This window comes from Euleptes europaea, chromosome 1 (assembly GCF_029931775.1).
Source record: "Euleptes europaea isolate rEulEur1 chromosome 1, rEulEur1.hap1, whole genome shotgun sequence".
NCBI classification, from domain to species: Eukaryota; Metazoa; Chordata; class Lepidosauria; order Squamata; family Sphaerodactylidae; genus Euleptes; species Euleptes europaea.
The window spans coordinates 21,753,750-21,774,637 of NC_079312.1; the positions used below are offsets into that span (position 1 = coordinate 21,753,750).

General features: G+C 45.2%; 1 protein-coding gene across 1 annotated transcript; it reads right to left on the reverse strand.

Moving 5' to 3' along the window:
- Window positions 1-263: 263 nt before the first annotated feature.
- On the reverse strand, window positions 264-19,901 carry LOC130473495 (zinc finger protein RFP-like). The gene is made up of 8 exons (XM_056845030.1): window positions 19,488-19,901; window positions 17,373-17,468; window positions 15,184-15,408; window positions 13,738-13,760; window positions 11,860-11,975; window positions 9,206-9,232; window positions 8,137-8,663; window positions 264-392 (listed from the first exon to the last, which is right to left on the reverse strand). Exons 1-8 carry the CDS (start codon window positions 19,899-19,901, stop codon window positions 264-266), a joined length of 1,557 nt encoding a protein of 518 aa, XP_056701008.1.
- Between the last annotated feature and the right edge of the window lie 987 nt (window positions 19,902-20,888).

The window sequence follows — 20,888 nt, forward strand, 5'->3', positions numbered from 1 at the left end:
TGCAGTGCTCAGGTCTTGGGTTGGGGATTGTCCGTGGTTGCCAATTAACGGAAGAAAACCTTGTGCCAAAACTTGTGAAACGTGGGAGCGTGGTGTGATGCCCGTGTTTGACAACATTGACTGACCAAGCAGCTGTCAGTGTCCACTCAGTCCAAAGCACGCATTTAATGTGGAGATGGAGAGCTGACAAATTTGCGTCTTGTTTTGGTGGTGCCTGTAATGGCCAGACAAGACAACCTCTGCGCTCCGCTGTTACTGGTGATTTACTTGCAGAGGAAACCACCGATTCCCAGCTGGAGCAGATGGCCCGGGCCCAGTCTCCAGCCAGACGCTGGGCCAATACGAGAAACAGGAAGAGGCGTGTTGCGGTCCTGACTGATGTTGCCGGCCAGCTGTTGCGCCAAGGTGAAAGGGAGGAGGACAGCGCATCCAAACGCCACGCGGACATGATGATGGCTGACGAGCGCCGCTTCCTGGCGGAGGAGCGGCGTTTCCATGCAGAGGAGCGGCGCAGTGAGCGGTTTTTTGCCGAGGCCAGGGAGGATCGCATTGCATTCAGGGAAGCAATGGAGAGAAACACTGACGTTATGCTTGCAGCGGTGAATGCCATAAAATCTATTGGAGAAACCTTCATGAGGGAGCTGAGAATGGCGGATGTATTCGCACAACATCGGGTTCATTCCCAGCCTGCTGAGAATGTCAGGGTTCTTTCTGAGCCAGATGAGAATGTCCGGGTTCCTTGTAAGCCTAATGATGAGAGTAGGGTTCTTTCTCAGGCTAATGAGATTGTAACTGGGCGTGGCAAACGTTCATGCGTAGGTAAAAAAAAGCAGCGCATGGACATGTAGCAAAACAATGGAAAACGGGCAATTTCCATGACATGGAGATGTATTAATTCCATGTTTGCCTGCCCTCCATGCCAAAGATAGTAGGATTTGTGGCCAACCAGCAACGCCAGCATTGCCTGACATTTTTCTTATGCTGGACAACCAGTGGCAGGCAACCTTTAAGGGCAATCCCACGGCAGGCTGCAGCCTTTTTCACTAGCCAGGAAAAGTGTTGGTTTACACAGGCTGATGTCAGGGGCATGGGCATGCCCAATCTGTGGTTCCCCCACTTTTCACTTTTTTGAATTGTAACTATGTTGAAAACAGCGCCCATTCCAGTCTCCAAAGTGGTGATTGGCACTCCCCTAGGCATTCAAGAAAGGGCCACAAGAGCCAAACACTGGTACAAACCTTCCTGCCCTCCCGCTCATGATCTGCCTGAGGTCATAGAATCAGCATTGCTGACTGATGGCCATCTAGCCTTTGCTTAAAAACCTCCAAAGAAGGAGAGCCCACCACTCTTGAGGAAGCCTGGGGGAGTGGGGGAAGCCAACCCAGTTCTCCAGATTAGAGTCCACCACTCTTAACCCCTACATGACGCTGGCTCTTTCAGGGTTGTTCATCGAAATAAGCACGAGAAAGAATTAAATACCTGCTGATTAACAAAGAGGTGTCTTGTGGCATCAGAACTGATGCATAAAGTTTAAGTTTTGTTGGGCTTCACAATTGTGAAAGGATTAAAAGTGTTGGAATTTAGTTCTGACTTGCCTACAAAGAAGAGTAGAGAAGATCCGGCAGGAGGCAGCAAGCACTAGCTTGATAGAACTGTGGGTGGGGGAGAGTACCTTCTTTCTGAAGGGGCTGTTCCTTTTCCATATGCAGAATCCTATTATTCGCGTTTTCTTATAGAGGACTTGCTGTGTCTCAGCTGGTAAGGTGGGTAAGTCTATCTCTTCTCTTTCCTATCGAGTTTGTTAGTTACTTAAATAAAGTTTTTATTACTCTGAATCAGTTCAGTGTCCTGACTGCTGCATTGGGCACTCTGCTGGCAGAAAGGCCATGCAATTCAATGTGTGTGTGTGTGTGTGAAATGCCGTCAGGTCGCTTCCGACTCATGGTGACCCTATGAATCGAAGTCCTCAAAAATGTCCTGTCTTTGACAGCCTTGCTCAGATCTTGCAAACTGAGGGTCATGGCTTCCTTTATTGAGTCAGTCCGTAACAACTCTCCTCCAATGCCACATTTCAAAGGAGTCTGCTTTCTTCCTATCAGCTTTCTTCACTGTCCAGCTCTCACTCCCATACATAGTAACAGGGAATACGATGGCATGAATTAATCTAGTATTGGTGGCCAGTGGCACATCCTTACACTTAAAAATAAATAAATAAATAAAATGTTTCTGCCGACTGAATCCATTTTATGACGGCTTCTGTAGTTTAGGTTGACTGGCACCCCAGGCTCAAGTGAGGACAGCAGAGTCAGCACAGTTTGAATAAGTGCTATTTACATTTATTTACAGGTGCAATAAATACATACAGGCAAATTCTGGCATACCCTGACAAAGTGCTCCGCCAGACACTATTTGTAGCAGAGTGAATACATATATTCTGTGTACAGTTATATACAATTCTGCCTAGTCAAGCAATCAAATGGCAGCTGCTGAGTCATCATTCCCAACCTGTTCAGGCCTGTTCTGACTACATCCTTTTACAGTCATGTGACTACAGCTGTCAATAAACTGTCAAGTAGATTATTTCCATCTGCTCACTGTCTGCAATCTTTCAGTATATACTGTCATTTCATGAATCTGACAAGTTGGGCTTTAGTCTGCAAGAGCTTATGCTTCAATCAGTCTGTTGGCGGTGCCACATCTCCTTTTTTGCTTCAAAATGCATCAATGCAATAGCATAACTCCCCGCTGGCGTTGGATACCTGCTGAAGGAACTTTCGGTGTCCTGAAAGAGAGAAAGAAGTAGGTCCGAGTTGAACGGAGAAATCAACGTACTGGGCCTCTTCGTGTTCTAGAGATGAAAGATTTGCTCTTTCCCCTTTAGGGAAAAGCGATTGCCATTCCCAAGCAAATGTCTTCTTAATTTCAAGCTGTCTTTTTGTCAAGTCTCACCTGCAAGAATTCAGTTGGTGGTTGCTGTTGCCATCTACCTGTCATCAGGTGACTGGGAAGGGAAATCTCAGTGTGGTGACATTTTCTTCCTTCCTGTTCTCCATATTTCCTAGCTGGTCTTGCCTGAGATTCATTTCCCCCACTCCAAAAACCGTTCCCTCCTGAGGAAAACACATAGAAATGGGGGAAGGGTTAGGGTGAAAAATCGGAATTAGTTCTGTGGCACATCACTGCGTTTTGTGAAAAGAGGGCATTTTCCACAGGGCTCTTTGCCACAGTATTTGAGGCAATCAGAAAATTCTGTTGGTGATGCTTGAGATGTGTGAGGGATGTCAGTCTGTAATGGCCCATGCACATGTACAAATCATCAAGTGATCTTTCAGACATCAGCTGATGAAAGTGTAACCCAACTCAGAATAACACATACTGAGGTCAAACACCGGAGTAACACATACTGAGGTCTGTTGCCTTGCTGAACAAGGGCATGAGGAGTCAACATTCATCTCCAACATGTAAGCTCCAATAACAAACTTACAGCCCATTCCTGAGCTAACAGCAGGGAAGAGGCGCAGCGGCGCCTCCTAAGCCATTTCGCCTACGACAAACAAAAAACGTTTCGCGGCTTTTTTTGTTTAACTGGGGCTTTTCGCCCCATTGAAAATAGCAGGCGCAGCAACACTGTTCTGGCTGCCGGCGCAAGTGGCCAAAAGGGGATAGGGAGCCAACTAGCCACTGGCTCCTTCCCCTGGCCCACCCCCAGAACGCCCCCTGCGCCGGTGCAGCCTTACCACGCCGTTGCCGGCGCCACGGAGAGGCCATGCCAGCAGAGGGGGGAGGCGCAGTCCCGTGGCGCTTGGCTGCCAATGGGACTGGCCTCGCCCCCGACGTTAATGCGTGTAATCGTGTGATTACACACATTTACGCCTGCGGCGAGGTCACGCCACCTCCTATCAACTTTCAGCCACATTCTCAGGAATGGGCTGTTAGAGAACGTTCTTGGCTCCCAGCCAATGGGAATTTTTTTTAGAAAATGTGCTTATTAAGTAAAAACTATTGACAGCATTATGTTTCTCTTCAAAAACGTCTACTGGATGAGAGGAATCTTCCAATTAGTACTCCTTTCCAGTGGTATCCGGTAACACTCATGGACTTCACTAAAATCTTTGGAAGTTTTCCAGCTCATGACTTTGTAGTTTGTGAATTTCAACAGTTCCACCTTGTAGTAGGGCAACGATGGAGATGCCCACAGATGAGATGTGTGTATGGTGTGTGTGTGTGTTTACCGAGGGGATTTGTCAGGTACACAGAAAAAATATTTCTAACTTACAAGAAGAAAATTGGGCTCATGAGGACTAAACATGCTCATAAGAATGGGGAGATCGGTTGAGAATCAATTAAAATGAGAAAGGGGAAAAGGCAGAGGAAATTGGTCTTGCTTAATCCTTTAAGGGCAGGTAGTATCCTGGAAGGTTGTGGAAATTTCCTAAAGTCCTCAATCCATTGATTTACCAGAGATGGGCTTTTATCTTTACATTGTCTTTTAGCTATAGTAAGGGCACAGAGGGTCTATTTTCGTTGACCACTGGTTTGCCTCCAAGAGACAGGCAAATAGTTCAAAAGTACATAGACTGTTGGCAGTTCAGACTACTCATAGCAAGTAGATTGCTGTAATCTAAGTGACAGCCAGGTGATAGCTGGCATCACATGACTGCTCAATGACGGCAGTAAATCTGGGCCAAACTGGTCTGTGCAGGTTAACTGGCAACTGGGCAGCTTACTGGTGATTGGCTGCTGGACAGAGCCAGATGTGTATATATTCTGTACAATACTTGTATAGGTGTAGAGTTGTGAAATGGAGATGCTAGGCGGAGCACTTTGTCACTGTAAATAAAAGAGCACTGGTTTATACGTGCTGAGTCTGCTGTTTTCACTTGCTACAGGGCTGACTAGAACTTCTCACACACGCCAATATAGACATCCTCAAATATCAATTAATGTTCTAATACAAAATTGATGTAATAACTTCTTCCCAGAAAAAACGAATGTCTGGACACGCCCAGAGCATATGTTTAAGGGACACATTCGGTGAGTTACAACGTCAACAATTAGACACTTGTTCCTTTGCTAAAGAGTCACTGTGGTGTCTAGTATATCTTGAACATAATTTTTTGCTGAATAAGTCTCAACTTAAGATCCATGGAGAGAGCAGGTATCCCATTGCTTTGGCAAAATAGGGCAATCCAGCTCCTTATTCCATTCATTCCTCAGACTCTGCAAATCATGTTTACTAATCAACATAAAATATTCTTAAATAATGTAGGTTTTGTTTTCTAAAAGGTAAAGATAAAGGTCCCCTGTGCAAGCACCGGGTCATTCCTGACCCATGGGGTGACGTCACATCTTGACGTTTCCAAGGCAGACTTTGTTTGCGGGGTGGTTTGCCAGTGCCTTCCCCAGTCATCTTTCCTTTACCCCCAGCAAGCTGGGTCCTCATTTCACCGACCTCGGAAGGATGGAAGGCTGAGTCAACCTTGAGCCGGCTACCTGAAACCGACTTCTGTCGGGATCAAACTCAGGTCGTGAGCAGAGCTTTTTGTTTTCTACCTTGATTCAATTGGAGCAGCAAAAGGGATGCTGAGACACTTAAGCCATTTTTAAATACCAACATATGTTCCAACTGTCAGTATTCCCATTCCACATAAGGTGGCAAGTCACATCTAGACCTCAGCTCAGACCTCAGAAAGGCACAGGCACCATTCTGGGCAGATAGAGTTGGCGACCGAAGGTATTATCGCACCGTGTCTGGGAAACGGGAAAACACCTAAAGAGCGATCGTGCTCAATGCGAGTTGCTATTTTCATCCTGCACTTCTGTCCGTTCTAACGTCCAGAGACGTCTCTGAAACGCTTGCCTTCTGAGTGCACCTCCAATGAAAAGTGTGCTCCCAAGAGATAAGGGGGCGTGGAGGAGCGCCGCCTAATCGTGACGTCGCTTGGGCTGCCCTCCACCTCCCCCCTCGTCATTTCAGAACGCCTGCGTTGTATCGTCAGTGCATCCAGACGATAGGGCAGTGGGCTCACCCCCCTCCCTGTAGTTCTCGCACAAACCTTGGCGTTGGCCATTTATGCCATTTATGGCCATTTATGCACGGGAGGTTTTGCCTTGGATTTACCATTCTCTAGATGCACATTTTTTCCGATCCGAATTCTCAAAAGTCTGCCCGGGGGCTTATTGTTAAGTTCTGAGAAATCGGATGGGGAAAACGTGCATCTAGAGAGCGGCAAATCCAAGACAAAATCTCCCGTGCATAATGGCCCAAAGTTGGAGGATGGGAGGATGTGATTGGGGGTGGGGAAGGGGGGGAGGGTGCTGCTTACATTATTTGGAGGGTACGAAAGTTTATTTTCCCCTCCACTAAACATGAAATTCCAGTTGAGGCGAGGGAGGGAGAGAACAGAAAATTCACCATTGTGATCTGGAGGGTGCTCGGCAAAACAATCCACGCGTTCAAGCTTGAGTGATGGAACAGTCCAACCACAAACCAATGTTTGTGTGCACAGCTGAAATTGTCCCTACTGTGATCCCGCAGCCTGTGCTCTCCCACCCCTCCCCTCTCCCTTATGTCTCATCGCTACTGCGAAAAAGAAATGGAGGACGCAAGGAGAGGACTGACCAGGAAGGGACGAGTCAGAGGCAGCTGGGAGAAGTGGGCGTGAGCAGAGGGAAGGGTGCTCAAAACGTCTTGGCGTTATCGCACCCAAGGAGAAAACGTCATGGGAACGGGGTAAGTTTCTAAAGCGTCATTAAACTGTTTTGGGAAACAGCGGTCATTACATGGCTCCAAAGCGGCTTCATGACGAGAACGGGAAAATGTGGTGCGTGGGGGAAGGAATGCTCCGGGTTTTAAAGGGTTCAGAAACGTTCCCTGTTCATCACACCTCTTAATGATTTGCTGTTCAATAAAGTCTGGGGTGTTCTACAACAGTGTCCCTTTCTGTTTGTTTGGCTGGGTGGGATTAATTCCATGCTTCTCCCCTTCCCCCCCCCCACCTAGGGTTGCCAACCTCCAGGTAATTAGTACAAGAATATTCTGGGATATCTGCAAAAACAGTTTGTATTGGAGAACCAAACCAACAACAACAGCAAAGTGCTATATACAGAAGTGGCAATTCACATCAGTGAAGTGCTGTGTACATAAATTGCCATAAGCGTATACAGCAATCTAGGCATATATTTTTCGTATCCTAAATGCAGGTAGATGTTCAGTGGATGTTCATGTTACTGAAGAACAAGGTGGAATGCTGGGATACGATCGTTTCGGAGTCTTCTTCAGTCCCACATATTTCACCATAAATGTATGTATTCACTTCAATGAAAATTAACAAGTTCCTCATATGGATACATGGTCTTGCAGTATTCAAGTTTTATAAAATTCTGTAGTACAGTAGTCTCAAGAATTTTAAAGCAGACCAGATGCACAGCTTCTTACAAAAGGCAGTAACAGGTTCCTCAAGGGATGCAAAGTGTAGCAGCTTTGTTTTTGCGCTGCAAATTCCCTGACACTCTGCTCCCCTCCAGCTGAGCTACAGAAAAGCCAGCAGGGTTCGTTACCATATCTAAAGGCGGCTCTGCCCCACCTCCCCCAGTTGCCTCTGCATCTGTAAGGCGGGAGCCCTGAGGGGTGTGTTTTGTGAGCAAACACGATGTGGCTTCTACAGGCTTCTGCACCACAATTTTCCAATGTTGACACTGGGAAAAATTCAAAAAAGGTTAAATAAATCGCCTTTACACAGGATCGGGAAAACTCGAGGAAACCCAGGGGTGAAGCCGAGTGGAACCTCGAGAGACAGGGAAATAGTGTAGATGCAAAATAAAGATCCCCCTGATGAAGCTGAAATGGCGAAAAGCATAACTTTTTACTGATGGAATTTTTTTATGACTGTTTTAATGACTGATAGAATTGAATGCATGGGGAAGGATATTATAGTGAAGGTGGGGGCCCATTAGAAGTGTGTATAGGACTCAGATAAGTGATGTTTGGGCCCTGCCCCTCATTATCTGTGAGAAGGGAGATCTGGCCTCAGGAAGCAGAAGGGCTGCATGAAAACCAGTAAGACTATCAGAAGTGGGAAGGTTGGAAATTTGCCTCTAGTCTAAGCAATTCAAACTGACTCCAGGCCAGCCCACCCAGAAAAAGGGACGAATCATCTTCCCAGAGAATGAAACTGAAGGGAAAGCAAAGAGCAAGACATTTGTATCGGCATCAAAAAATGCCACTCGACCCTCTTCATAGTCCAGGGACACCCGGATCTTCCTAGGCTCCCGTTTCACAGTCACAGTGATAAACGAAGCAGAAGTAGAAGCCCAGAGTTGACAAGGAGGCCCTTGGCTGTGGTGTGGCTTCCCCAAAGCCCACACCCCCTCATCAACACTGCAATTAATATGCCCCTTCCTCCTAGCAGAGTTTCTTGCAACCCCCACATCCCACAATGTCCACTGCCTGGACCCTTCCACCTCCACCTTGGTCTTCACTTCTACCTCCCACCAGTGTCTTCCCGAAGTGAACCCCTCACAGCCCAATACACAGGGCACAGTATCAAATCTTCCAGGCATATCAGGCAGGTCCTGCCTTCTGTCTCCCAAGCTCACGCATTTCAGACCCTGAGACAGAATGAGCATGGGATGGGCCGTGTCTGGATCCAGAGTCACATACACTGCAGGACAGAGAATGACGGGGAAAAAGAAAGAAAAAGGATGAGCAGATGGTTTCAGGAAAAGTTTCCAAATTAACAACTGGAGGCTCCCACCAATTCACACATTATGGATGATATGGGTTGGATCTGGGGTCCTCTCCCCATGCAACAGTCAAATGTGACTTGCAGGTTCTTCTCAGTTCTTGCACATGCTGTGCTCAATTTGGATCACAACCATGGGGAGAAGGGGTTCCAGCCAGCGTGGTGTAGTGATTAAGAGTGGTGAAATCTAATCTGGAGAACCGGGTGTGATTCCCCATTCTTACACATGAAGCCAGTGTGTGACCTTGGGCTAGTCACAGTTCTCTGAACACTCTCAGCCTGCCCCACCTACCTCAAAAGAAGAAGACTTTCTCTACCACTTAAGAAAGAGTCAAACCAGCTTACAATCACCTTCCCTTCCCCTCCCCACAACAGACACCCTGTGAGGTAGGTGGGGCTGAGAGAGTGTAGCTCAGAACAGTCTACACAGAAAAAATTCCCCATTTGTTTTGGTTTCTTACCTTTGTTCATTGCCTTCTCAAGAGACTCTGTGATGAGGAGGAAAAGGGGACAGGGTTAGTCAGACCATCAAATATACAGCAATGCGTTTGATTCAGAAGCATTAAAGTCTCAACTGAGTTCAGCATTTTAATTAAGGCCATGTTCTGTGAATTAATGTTTTGTTAAAGTCTAAAAAAAGAGAACTAAATGGCAAGGGAATGTATCCAACCATGCAGTTTTCTGACAGAGCAGCATTAACGTTTTCGAAAGAAGGGGTGGTGATTTCCCACTGATTCCACCTTCCCACTACAGATCCTCACTTTGTTCCCTTTGTTCTTCATGAATGTCCACTGACCTCCAAGAACAGAATTTGGGGGGCTTCAGTGGGCTGCAGCAAGTGGGGGATGCAGGAAAGTCCCACTCTGTGAAGATCTTGGATGCTTGGATACACTTCCAAGTGATGGTAGGGAGAATTTGGGATCAAGAAGCAGAAGATTTTTCCATTTGGACTGGTGTACTTCAAGTCTTATTGGGGCTGGAATTATGTCTGATTGGGGGAGGTTGTTATGTGGATTAATTCATACTTCAGATTGTCAAAAATAAATTGTGCACATGGTCAATGTCTGAAAAACCACTCCAAAAGAGCTACCTGCAGAAAGAACTAGGAATGGGGTGTCCAGAAAGGATGGGAGGAAATACCAACTATGGTCCAGACAAGATATTTATGCACAATGTTTAGAAGGGTGCAGTGAAGATATGACAGCTGCCACCTTCTTGCTCCCCAGACAATCACAATTCTTACAGAAAATCCCTTTCTTCCCACTTTCATGAGTGCAAATCACATGACCAAAGAGCAGTCTGATAAACATTCCTCTTACAAATACAGCTAGGAGTGGTGAAGGTGGAAGAAATGTAAGGAAAGGAGATCTGCTTCCAGCACCAGGGGATTCTTGTCAATGGATGGATTATTTTATGAACAGAAATAGAAAGGGATCTTTTGGCACCTTACAAACTAGCTGTTTAATAGTGGCATTAGCTTTCCTGGATTAGAGTCCCCTTCAGCCTATGCTTGAAGTATGGGAGTTATATGGGCTTTGCATAGAGGTTTCATAGATGGTACTGATTGTGTTTCAGGACCTTTTCACCCCTCACCATTTCCAACTTTTCTCTGTAGCTATATATCAAATGCCCTCACCTGGACGGCCCAGGCTAGCCTGATCTTGTCAGATCTCAGAAGCTAAGCAGGGTCAGCCCTGGTTAGTATTTGGGTGGGAGACAGCCAAGGAATACCAGGGTTGTTGTGCAGAGGAAGGCACTGGCAAACCACCTCTGTTAGTCTCTTGCCATGAAACACCCCCCAAAAAGGGGTTGCCATAAGTCGGCTGCGACTTGACAGCACTTTACACACACACATCAAATAGCCAAGTGCACGCCTATTCCCTGGGTGAGGATTAAAAAATGTACACAGTAGGGCTATAAGGGGTTAGGGTAAGTTTTTGTTAGTTTCTGGGAAAACCAAAAGCTGTTGAAAAATACATTTTGTTAACAAATACATATTTTGGGGATTAACCTCCCAGTGCAGACACTGAAGGGAAAAAAAAGAAGGGTTTGGGATGGCATTTAAAGTTGCTGTAGCAACCCAAAAGATGCCTGACAAACAGCTGCCAGAAGGATATGGGAGGAAGCAGAATGGAGAGAACACAGAGAAAATGAGACACCATGGGAGGTAAAGAGGGGATGAAAGGAGGGTTGGCTGGTGTTGGAGGTAAAGTTACCAGACTATTGAGATCAGTTCCCCTGGAGAAACCAGCACCGTCAGAGGGTGAAATCTATGGCATCACATCTCTGCTGAGCCTCCCCTCACCCCAAACACTACTCTCCCCAACCACAGCTCGCAAATCTCCATAGATTTCCCAAGTTGAAGTTGGCAACCCTAGGTGAGGGAGAAGAAGTGGCAACCAGTGGGAGGACGGTAAGGGTGGGAGGAAGGAAGTGGAGCTGGATAGGAAGGAGAAAAAACACAGAGGCGGAGCCAGCAGGTAGGAGCAAAAGAAAGCAAAAGGAAAAAGGTAACGGAGAAGTGGAGGCTGTTGGGGGGGGGAGGGGGGAAAGAGTAAAAGCAAAAGATGGAAACGGTGGTGGGGAAAAGCGTGTGGGGTTGGGGGAAGCAGTGGCAAAGAAGAGGGTGGAATAAGCAGGAGACAGAAAGGGGGAAAGCAGAACCAGCACAGTGTGGAGGAAGAATGACATTTTCCCTCTCCTACAAGTCTTCATAGACCTTTTCTTCTTGTATATGTATTTTGACACAGGGAAAAAATTGTAACCAGTGAGTCACAAGGCCATGGAAATTCCAGAGGTCTTTTCTGTGACTGCTTTGGTTGGAGCACCCACATTTCTCTCTCTGTATGTGTGCTAAGTAAGACCCTTCCATGCATCTGATGAAGGAGCTCTAGTTTATGAAAGCTAAGATCAGTCTTGAAGGAGCCATAAGACTTCTTTTTGTTTGTTGTGCTTCTGTCCCTCTGAAATGGACAGAACTGGAAAAGAAGAGAGGAGAGATGCTGCCTCCATCTCTAACTTTTCCAGGATCTTCAGTGTTTGCCTGAAATCTGTCCTGAATAGAATAATCATCAGAGATGGCTGTTCAGCCCCCTCCTTGAGCAGTTCACAGTACCTTTACAACCCTTCATAGTCTTTTCTAGAGCAGATTTTTTCTGAGTGTAAATTTGGAGTTTGTCTTCCAAGCTAGGGAAGAGTTCTGCTGTATGCCTCGCTTGTTTCTTATCCAACCTAGAAGAGAAGATGATCAGGATTAAGGAACAGATAAAGATCATGGCTTATGCTTGAAGCATTAAATAAGAGGTTGGGCTCTTTATCAAAAGCAGTTTGCATCTTTTCAGGAAAGGCAGGTGATAGTTTCTGCTTCACTGCTCTCACACACACTCAATTTGGGTTAAATTCTGCAGGGCTGGTCCCTCATTCAAGGTATCCTCTGTCCCAAATACACACAACAGGTGAAACACAAAGGATATTAAGAAATATTGTCAAAGGCTTTCACGGTCAGAGTTCATTGGTTCTTGTAGGTTATCCGGGCTGTGTGACCATGGTCTAGGTATTTTCTTTCCTGACGTTTCGCCAGCAGGCGTCTTCAGAGGAGTAACACTGAAGGACAGTGTCTCTCAGTGTCAAGTGTGTTTGGAAGAGTAATATATATAGTCAAAAGGGGGTTGGGTTTGAGCTGAGTCATTGTCCTGTAAGTATCAAGATAATGTGCTAATGAGGGTGTGGTATGTTAATGTGGAAGCATTGTATCCTGATCTGTTAACATGTGAAACCCAAAGCTAATCTGCATGTGGACTATAGTCTTTGTTAGTCTGGAGTTTTTCAGGACAGGAAGCCAAGCCTTATTCATTCTTAAACTCTCTTCTTTTCTGTTAAAGTTGTGCTGATGTTTATGAATTTCAATGGCTTCTCTGTGCAATCTGACAAAATAGTTGGTAGAACTGTCCAGTATTTCAGTGTCTTGGAATAAGACCCTGTGTCCTGTTTGGGTCAGTCCATGTTCAGCCACTGCTGATTTCTCAGGTTGGCCAAGTCTGCAGAATCTTTCATGTTCTTTTATTCTTGTTTGTATGCTGCGTGTGTGGTCCCGATGTAAACTTGTCCACAACTGCAAGGTATACAATATACTCCTGCAGAGGTGAGGGGGTCTCTTTTGTCTTTTGCTGATCGTAGCATCTGTTGTATTTTCTTAGTGGGCACAGATGCTACAATCAGCAAAAGATGCCAAGGAATATAAAAAAAGACCATCACATTGAGCGAATATGCCAATATGGCGAGACTCACCGACCTTCTAAAAGACAAAACATACGAAAACCATCAAAAACATTGGGAACCCTTTTATACATTCCTGAAAGGTTGTGAACGTTGAAACGATAAACCCTTGATGTATAATATTACATAGAAACCAGAGAAGGTAAGGGAGAACAAGGGAATAAAAAAGAGTAAGAATAACTCATAAGTAACTGTGTGTGTGTTAAGTGGCGTCAAGTCGCTTCCGACTCATGGCGACCCTATGAATGAAAGTCCTCCAAAATGTCCTATTTTTGACAGCCTTGCTCAGATCTTGCAAACTGAAGGCTGTGGCTTCCTTTATTGAGTCAATCCATCTCTTGTTGGCTCTTCCTCTTTTCCTGCTGCCCTCAACTTTTCTAGGGCAGAGAAAAAGAAAGGAAGTTCTTGAACAACACAAAACTGGTTTAATGGGGAATAAATGTTAATCAAACCAATGTTTGATGGAGGTTAACCTTAAACTCAAGCAAATATGTATGTGTAAATGTATTTAGATTGACTATGACCAGAGAAAGGGAATATATCTGTAACTCAATTAGGATGTTAGAAAAAGTGGGGGTATTCCCTCCCCCTTCTCCGTTTTTATTTTTTATTTTTTTATTTTTTTTGTCTCCTTTTTTTTGTATTACCGTTTTTATGTAAAATTAATAAAACTTGTTAACAAAAAAAAAAAGAACCAACATTAAGAAAAGCCACATACCTGCTCATGGTATTTCTAATGTCCTGAAAGACAGACAGAAAGAGATGGATCTTAGAGAGAATACACACTAGTGAGGTTACTTTGTCATTTCTTACCTGGAAAAACCAATTACTATTACATAGATGATTGTGTCTTTATTCACTGGGATAAAAAACACATATTTGATTTAAGGTCTAGGAATAAGAAGGTTTGCCCTTTCTTTTCATGTATTATTTTATGGTATCACTCTGTGCTGCATTGAACTCTTCCAGCATTCCAGTTCAACAAGGAGAATTTGTCACATGAATTCTGGAAGCAGGGCAAGTTTTCCTTTAATCTCCCTTTAACCTTCAGTTAACCCCTTTGTGTTTGTTTCCTCTGTTGCTTTTGCACATGTGCAAAATCATTGGGCGGGGGGGAATTAAAGCCTGCTACAGTTGTACACACAATTGCATCAAGATTCTTTTTGTGTGGTGTTTTATTGATGCAAATATGTATTTTTATGCAATGGCAAAACATCCCTCAAAATATTCTTGACTAGGAATATGCAAATAAGTGTCACATTCAATTCCTTTGTTGTTTTTAGAAAACACACTTGGATTTTTGGCAGCTCCATCCTAAGACCCCAATATTGGTGGCACGCCGAGCCCCAGCATGGCACCAGCGTGGCTAGTTGGCTTCCTATAGCCATTCCACAGAGGGAGAATAAATGACAAATGCCACTCTGCAAGGCCCAGAATGCAAAGGGAATGCACCAGAGTCCTTAGAAACCCCATCATCATCCACCAATGAAATGTGGCATGCTAATGATGCCCTTCTGAGTGGCACTCCCAGGTGTAGCTAACTGCAGCCCACCCATGTGGACATGGCCCCCAATTTTGCACTGCCTTTGCCCCTAGATGGAACATCACAAGGCAGGAAGAAAAGAGCTGCCGGCCCTGCAACTCCCAAGAGAGCTGGTGGCATGAGAGGCAGCAGCTGTAGAGATAGGGCCCATTCTTGAAAATTGGGCCCAAAGCCCTTAGGAGGCCAACTACGGCCTCCGCCAGCGCAGGGGCCCACACAGCCGGCGCCTGGAAGGCGTTAGTGGCCCCAGTGCCGGCATGCAAGGCCGGGTGCCGCTCCCCGACCGCCGGCCTCCGGCACAGGCCACGGTGGCGAGCTGGGAGGCGTTCCCGGGGCGTAACGGCGCCCGCCACGTGGCCGACGTTAGTCTGCCTCCCCAGCACTTTTGGCTCAGGAACGTCTCTTGTTATTTTTGTGAAGATACGCCCGCTTTTAGCTGGCATATCTCCCGTGCAATGGGTTTTTGGTGCTGGGCAACGCCACCAATTTGCCTCCTAAGCCCGGTGCGGGCATTCCTTTCAGGAATGCGCTGTTAATATACTGCAGGGAGCTCCCCAAAGGTGGGTTCAGCTGAAACAGAAGAGCAGATAATTTTTACCAGGAGAATTTCCATAGTCGCACCTGCAGGAATTCAGCTGGTGGCTGCTGGCACTTCCCCTCCATTTCTGCGATCACTTCACTGAGGTGGGAAATCTTCTCAGAGAGTCTGTTGTCATTTCCTTCCTGTCTTTTGTTAATCTCTTGCTCCAGATCTCCCAGTTCTGACAGGATGAAGCGCTCTTTATCCTTCAGGAACCTGTACATTTGAGAAAAGGCTGCCTGGATCTTCAGCTTTTCCTCTTCGAACTCCACCTGAGGGGAACAGAAGCTATTCTTGAGGGGCAGAGGTGGAACACGAGCGTCCAGAAAATTAGCTACTGGACTGTGGACTAAAATAGGAATGGCTTCATTACTGAATGCTTGTGTGCTTCTCGGTATTAGTCAAAGGCTCATATATGCTTTGTAAATTTCAATCTACCTATATTTTACTGTTTTCCAAAAAGGTTTGAAAAATAATAGGTTACACGGAAGAATGTAAGATCAGAAAAGTGGCCTCTTTGGTCCATCATTCTAATTCACTCAGTGGAAAAGATGCAGAAGAGGGCAACCAAATTCATCAAAGGGATAAAGGGACTTCCTTACAATAAAAGGCTAAGAAGTTTGAGGCATTTAAGTTTAGAGAACATGTGGGGACCCACAAGAAAACTGTGGGAAGGCCGAATTCCCCTATCATTGCTTCCTTCCCTCTCCACCTTCTCTCTGTCTGCCTTCACCCTTTATCAATAACTCTTCCCTCAACCCTTTCTCCCCTCACTCCTTATATGTCAGTCTCCCCTCTCTTGCCCCAGCCATTCTCAGACAAAATCTCCCCTCTTTCCTCCAACCCTTCTCAATTTGCCCCTCTATTTCTCTCCCCCTGACAATCTCCCTCTCTCCTATCTTTTTCTCCCCCCCAGACAACTCACCCTGCTTTCTCTTCCCATTCTTTGTCTTTCCCCCCTTCCTCAGACAATCCTCCCTTCTTTCTCTTTCTCCCCTCCCTCAAACAATCTGCCCCCTCTTCTTTCTTCCCCACCTTGGGAGTTGTGGTGACTGTGGCTGTGGTATGGCTGTGTGTGTGTGGCCATTTATTCATGGAAGGTTTTGCATTGGATTTGCCACTCTTTAGATGCACTTTTTCCCTATCCATATTCTCAAAACTCAACAATAAGCCGCCATGCAGAGTTTTGAGAATTCAGATGGGGGAAATGTGCATCTATAGAGTGACAAATCCAATGCAAAACCTTCCATGAATAAATGGCCTGTGAGAGAGAAATCCCAGCTTTCCCCCCATTGCTGAGCCTGGCACGGCTCCAGGCCCCACCACCCACATTTGAGCCCAGTGGTGGCAGCAGCGCCTGGGAGCTGCTCCAAGTCTGGAGCCTCTCCTGATATCTGCTGCTGAGGCAGTCAGGCATGAAGAGGCTCCCAGCATCTGCCACCACTTCGGCAGGACGCAGAGTGGCTCTCAGAGTCTACCACAGCCAGGCCTGGAGTGGCTCCTGGTATCTGCCACCACCACTAGACCCAAAGTGGTTTCCAGCATTCACTGCTGTGCCCAGGCCCAGAGCAGCTCAGGGCATCCACTGTCACCAGCTGTGCGCAGACAATGCAATTGTCTTTGGGGGCATTTAAAACCCCTATATATTTTATTTTTGAATTCAGATTTTTCTGCAAACCCAAGTTTGCTGGAAAATCTGTTCAGCATCAGTGTGGCCCTGATCCGTGGTTTTAGGTCTCCACAGATGGGGGCCACACATTGCTATTAGACATACAGATAGAGAGGGTTGTAATATTATCCATGGCATGGAAAAGGAGGGCCAAGACAAATTTGTAATATTAAAATGTTTAAAAGCTAATATACATCGCCTCAGTCATTGAGGACCTAAACCAGTGGTTCCCAACCTTTTTTTGACCAGGGACCACTAGGACTTTTTTGTTCGGTGCAGGGACCCCAAGGTTCAAAATAAAAATTCCGAGAATTTGAAAATAAACTTTAATCATAAGTGTTAGTTAAACATTAAACTTAGAATAATATTTGAATATATATATTTATAATAGAGAACGTTTAATTGAAAATATTAATTTATTATGGGTTTATAACTTTGTTTCGCGGACCTTAATTTAGTTCTCGCGGACCCCTGGGGGTCCACGGACCCCTGGTTGGGAACCAGTGACGTAAACAGACATAGCATTTATCTGCAACATGTGAGCTGCATCAAAACACTTACCCGGCATCTCTTGCTTCTCTGTTCTTCAGCCAGCTTGTGACCAATGAGAATTTCTCTCTCTTTCTCCAGAGATTTCATCTGGGCCACAATTTTTTCCTGCAGAAAGAGAAATTACCTTTTGCTTGGGCAGGAATCCAGCCTATCTAATGTGTGTTGAAAATGTAGGCAATGGGATTATGGAGGGGCAGAGGATCCCAAATGAGGACTTTTAGGATTCAAAAGTCATGGAAACCGATCTGCACTGTCAAGCGGAGAGAAGATGCCGACAAATATGGATGCAATGGTCCATGGGAATCAAGGTGGTTTTTTAAAGAGAGGCTGCTTTCACACTAGTCATTTTTCCCCAGCATTTACAGCATTAATTCGTTCTTTCATTCATCCATCAGTGGTCCAGTCCGGCTCTCTGTGCTCCTGTCTTGACAGACAAGCTGGGTGGTGACTAAAGACAGGGTATTTTCTGTGGTGGCACCTCGTCTCCGGAACACTCTCCCCCTTGAGGCTTGCCTGGCATCTACTTTACTCTCTTCTAAGTGCCAGGCGAAAAGCCTTTTTACCCAGGCCTTTCATTAGGCCTGTAATTAGTCTTTTAATAGCCTACTTTTTATGAGAGTTTTTATGCTGTTCATGTCCAGTGCCTTGTTCTTTTTAATGAGTTGTTTTTAAGTGCTTATTTGGGGGGGGGGGTGTTTGTTCTGATGTTTTTTATTTGTAAGCTGCCTTGGACAGGACTCTGAAGAGGCAGCATAGAAATATGTCAATAAATATATTTGTTCTCAGCAGCTGCAGTTTGCCTGTTTCTTAAAATGTTCATTGATTTGTGAACTAAATGGAACCGGTAAAATAATAAAATAATATAAATCAGCAAGCAACTTTCAGACATTTTATGGGATTCTATAGCTGGCCCGGAAATCCCCTAAATAAATTTTCTATGCAGATGCCTCTAGGATAGAGCAAGTGTGGTGTAGTGGTTAGAGCAGGGGTGTCGAACTCAATTGTTACGAGGGCCGATATGTCATAAATGTCACTTGGTCGGGCCAGGGGGGGAGGTGGCTGCCTCGCGGGCCAAACAAAAACTCTCAAGGCGCCGGATTTGGCCCACTGGCCTTATGTTTGACACCCATGGGTTAGAGTGTTGGACTACTGGGAGACTCCAGTTCAAACCTCTACTTTGCCATGGAAGCTGGCTGAGCAACCTTGGGCCAGCCATACACTCTCAGCCGAAACTACCTCACAGGGTTCTTGTAAGGATAAAATGGAAGAAAGGAGAATGATGCCAGCCGCTTTGGGTCTCCACTGGGGAGTAGGGTCGCCAGGTCCCTGTTCACCATGGGCGGGAGGTTTTTGGGGCGAGCTTGAGGAGGACAGGGTTTGGGGAGGGACTTCAATGCCATAGAGTCCAATTGCCAAAGCGGCCATTTTCTCCAGGGGTACTGATCTCTATCGGCTGGAGATCAGTTGTAATAGCAGGACATCTCCAGCTAGTACCTGGAGGTTAAGCAATCAAAAATTAACACCTCTGTACTGATATCTCAGATTAGAAAGAAAGTACAGAAAACAGGCAATGCTATAACAATGTAACAAAAGCGTAATGAGTATGAAAGTCATACATATAACACACAGGTGTATAGGTAAATATACAGTAACATTCAATCCAAGGTAGATGTCTTCAAAGAAGAATAAATGGAAAAGGGATACGATCGTTTCAAGTCTTCCTCAGTCCAGTTTCTGTATATATATAAAAAAATTCCATTTTACATGATGACTAATAAATCTAATAGTTGTAAAACATGTTAACCACATTTACATAATATACTTACAGTACCTGGAGGTTGGCAACCCTACTGAGGAGAGAGGTGGGGCATAAATGAAGCAAGTAAATCATTAAATAGGAAGGCAGGGTGTGAAGGCAACAACAGCCCCATTTGGTCCAATTCAGGCTGAGGGGTGAGACACCCAAGGGCAAAAGCACACCGCTTTTTGAAACCCTTTAAAAAAGAAAGCAGGAAGCCTCTTTGAAAACATGGGTGGGGACATTCCTGTGGGTTGAACATCAGGGAGAGAATCTACAGGGAGCCTTTAAAAAATAACCCCAAAGATACCTCCATACCCCCCTACCTTGTACTCTTCTGCAGCCTCTTCTGCAAGGACCACACGGTGAGTTCTGTGCTCCTTGGCTTTCTCGCACACCAAGCAGATGGGGGCTTGGTCATCCTTGCAGAAGAGTTTCAGGGGCCCCTCGTGGAGCTTACACACTCCCATCCGCCCTTCTGCCCTTTCCCCCTTTGCAGCTTTCTTGATTATTTCTAGGAGGCTTGCCAGTTGCTGGTTTGGTCTGAAGTTCCTTTGCGGAGCTGCTTCTCTGCACTGAGGACAGGTAGCCTCTGTCTCCGACTCCCCCCAGCATCGGGTGATGCATTCTTGGCAGAAACTGTGCCCACAGTCTAGAACCACTGGATCAGTGAAGTATTCCAGGCAGATGGGGCAAGTGATTTCATCACACAGCCCTTTGAGGGGACTCCCAGCTGCCATGGCTGTTTTCCCCTCCCTGAAGTATAAGAATAACAGTTCTAGTTTCGGTTCTGTTTTCTCACAATAACTGGCTGTTTTCCTGGAAACAAGCTCAGAAGGGGGAGGATCCTTGCTTTTTTAAAAAAAAAAAAAATTTCCAAACAAAAAACCACCATCCAAACAAACAAACAAAAAAAAACCCTTTTACAAAAACAAATATAGAAACAATATAACAGAAAACAAACAAACAAACAAAAAACCCATAAAGCTGAATCAGATTATTGTAGGATTGCCAGGTTCGCCACCAGCAGGAGGTTTTTGGGGTGGAGCCTGAGGTGGGTGGGGTTGGGGGAGGGGAGGTACTTCAATGCCACAGAGTCCAATGGCCAAAGCGGCCCTTTTCTCCAGGTGAACTGATCTCTATCGGCTGGAGATCAGTTGTCATAGCAGATCTCCTGCTACTACCTGGAGTTTGGCAACCCTAGATCATTGACAGAGGGCTTAGTATTTCCAGTTTGTCTTAAAATTACGGATAAGACAAAATTTCATTAATGGTGGAGGGATTTTTAAAAAAAACATTTATATATTTTGGACTTAATTCGTTTTCCATAGTTTGAGGGAGAGCTTAAATAGATGTTAAGGATAGGATCCTTGCTAAGATGAACTCAAATACATGTCACATAATACTGCTAGGTCTCAGGCTTTGACTATGAGACTTGGGTTTTCTTTCTTTCTTTCTTTCTTTCTTTCTTTCTTTCTTTCTTTCTTTCTTTCTTTCTTTCTTTCTTTCTTTTTAATAATTTTTTTTATTTTTCAAAATCATTTTACATTCTATGACACATATCCATTGTTTAATTATAATTTAAACAGTTTTCCTTTTCTTATCAAAAAGTACATTTCTTTAACTTCCCCTCTCCCCTCCTCTGACCCTTCATTTAACATTGTTACTCTCTTTGTATTATATTATCTAATTTTATTATAACAAAACATCCATATCTACTATCAACT

What these genes read in the sequence shown, in the direction of transcription:
- LOC130473495 (XM_056845030.1), bottom strand. Translation starts at nt 19,901, where the DNA reads ATGGCAGCTGGGAGTCCCCTCAAAGGGCTGTGTGATGAAATCACTTGC. An exon ending in CACCAGCTGAATTCCTGCAG is followed by an intron (nt 13,761 to 15,183) that starts GTGCGACTATGG and finishes TCTGTCTTTCAG; the next exon opens with GACATTAGAAATACCATGAG. An exon ending in ATTAGAAATACCATGAGCAG is followed by an intron (nt 11,976 to 13,737) that starts GTATGTGGCTTT and finishes CTTCTCTTCTAG; the next exon opens with GTTGGATAAGAAACAAGCGA.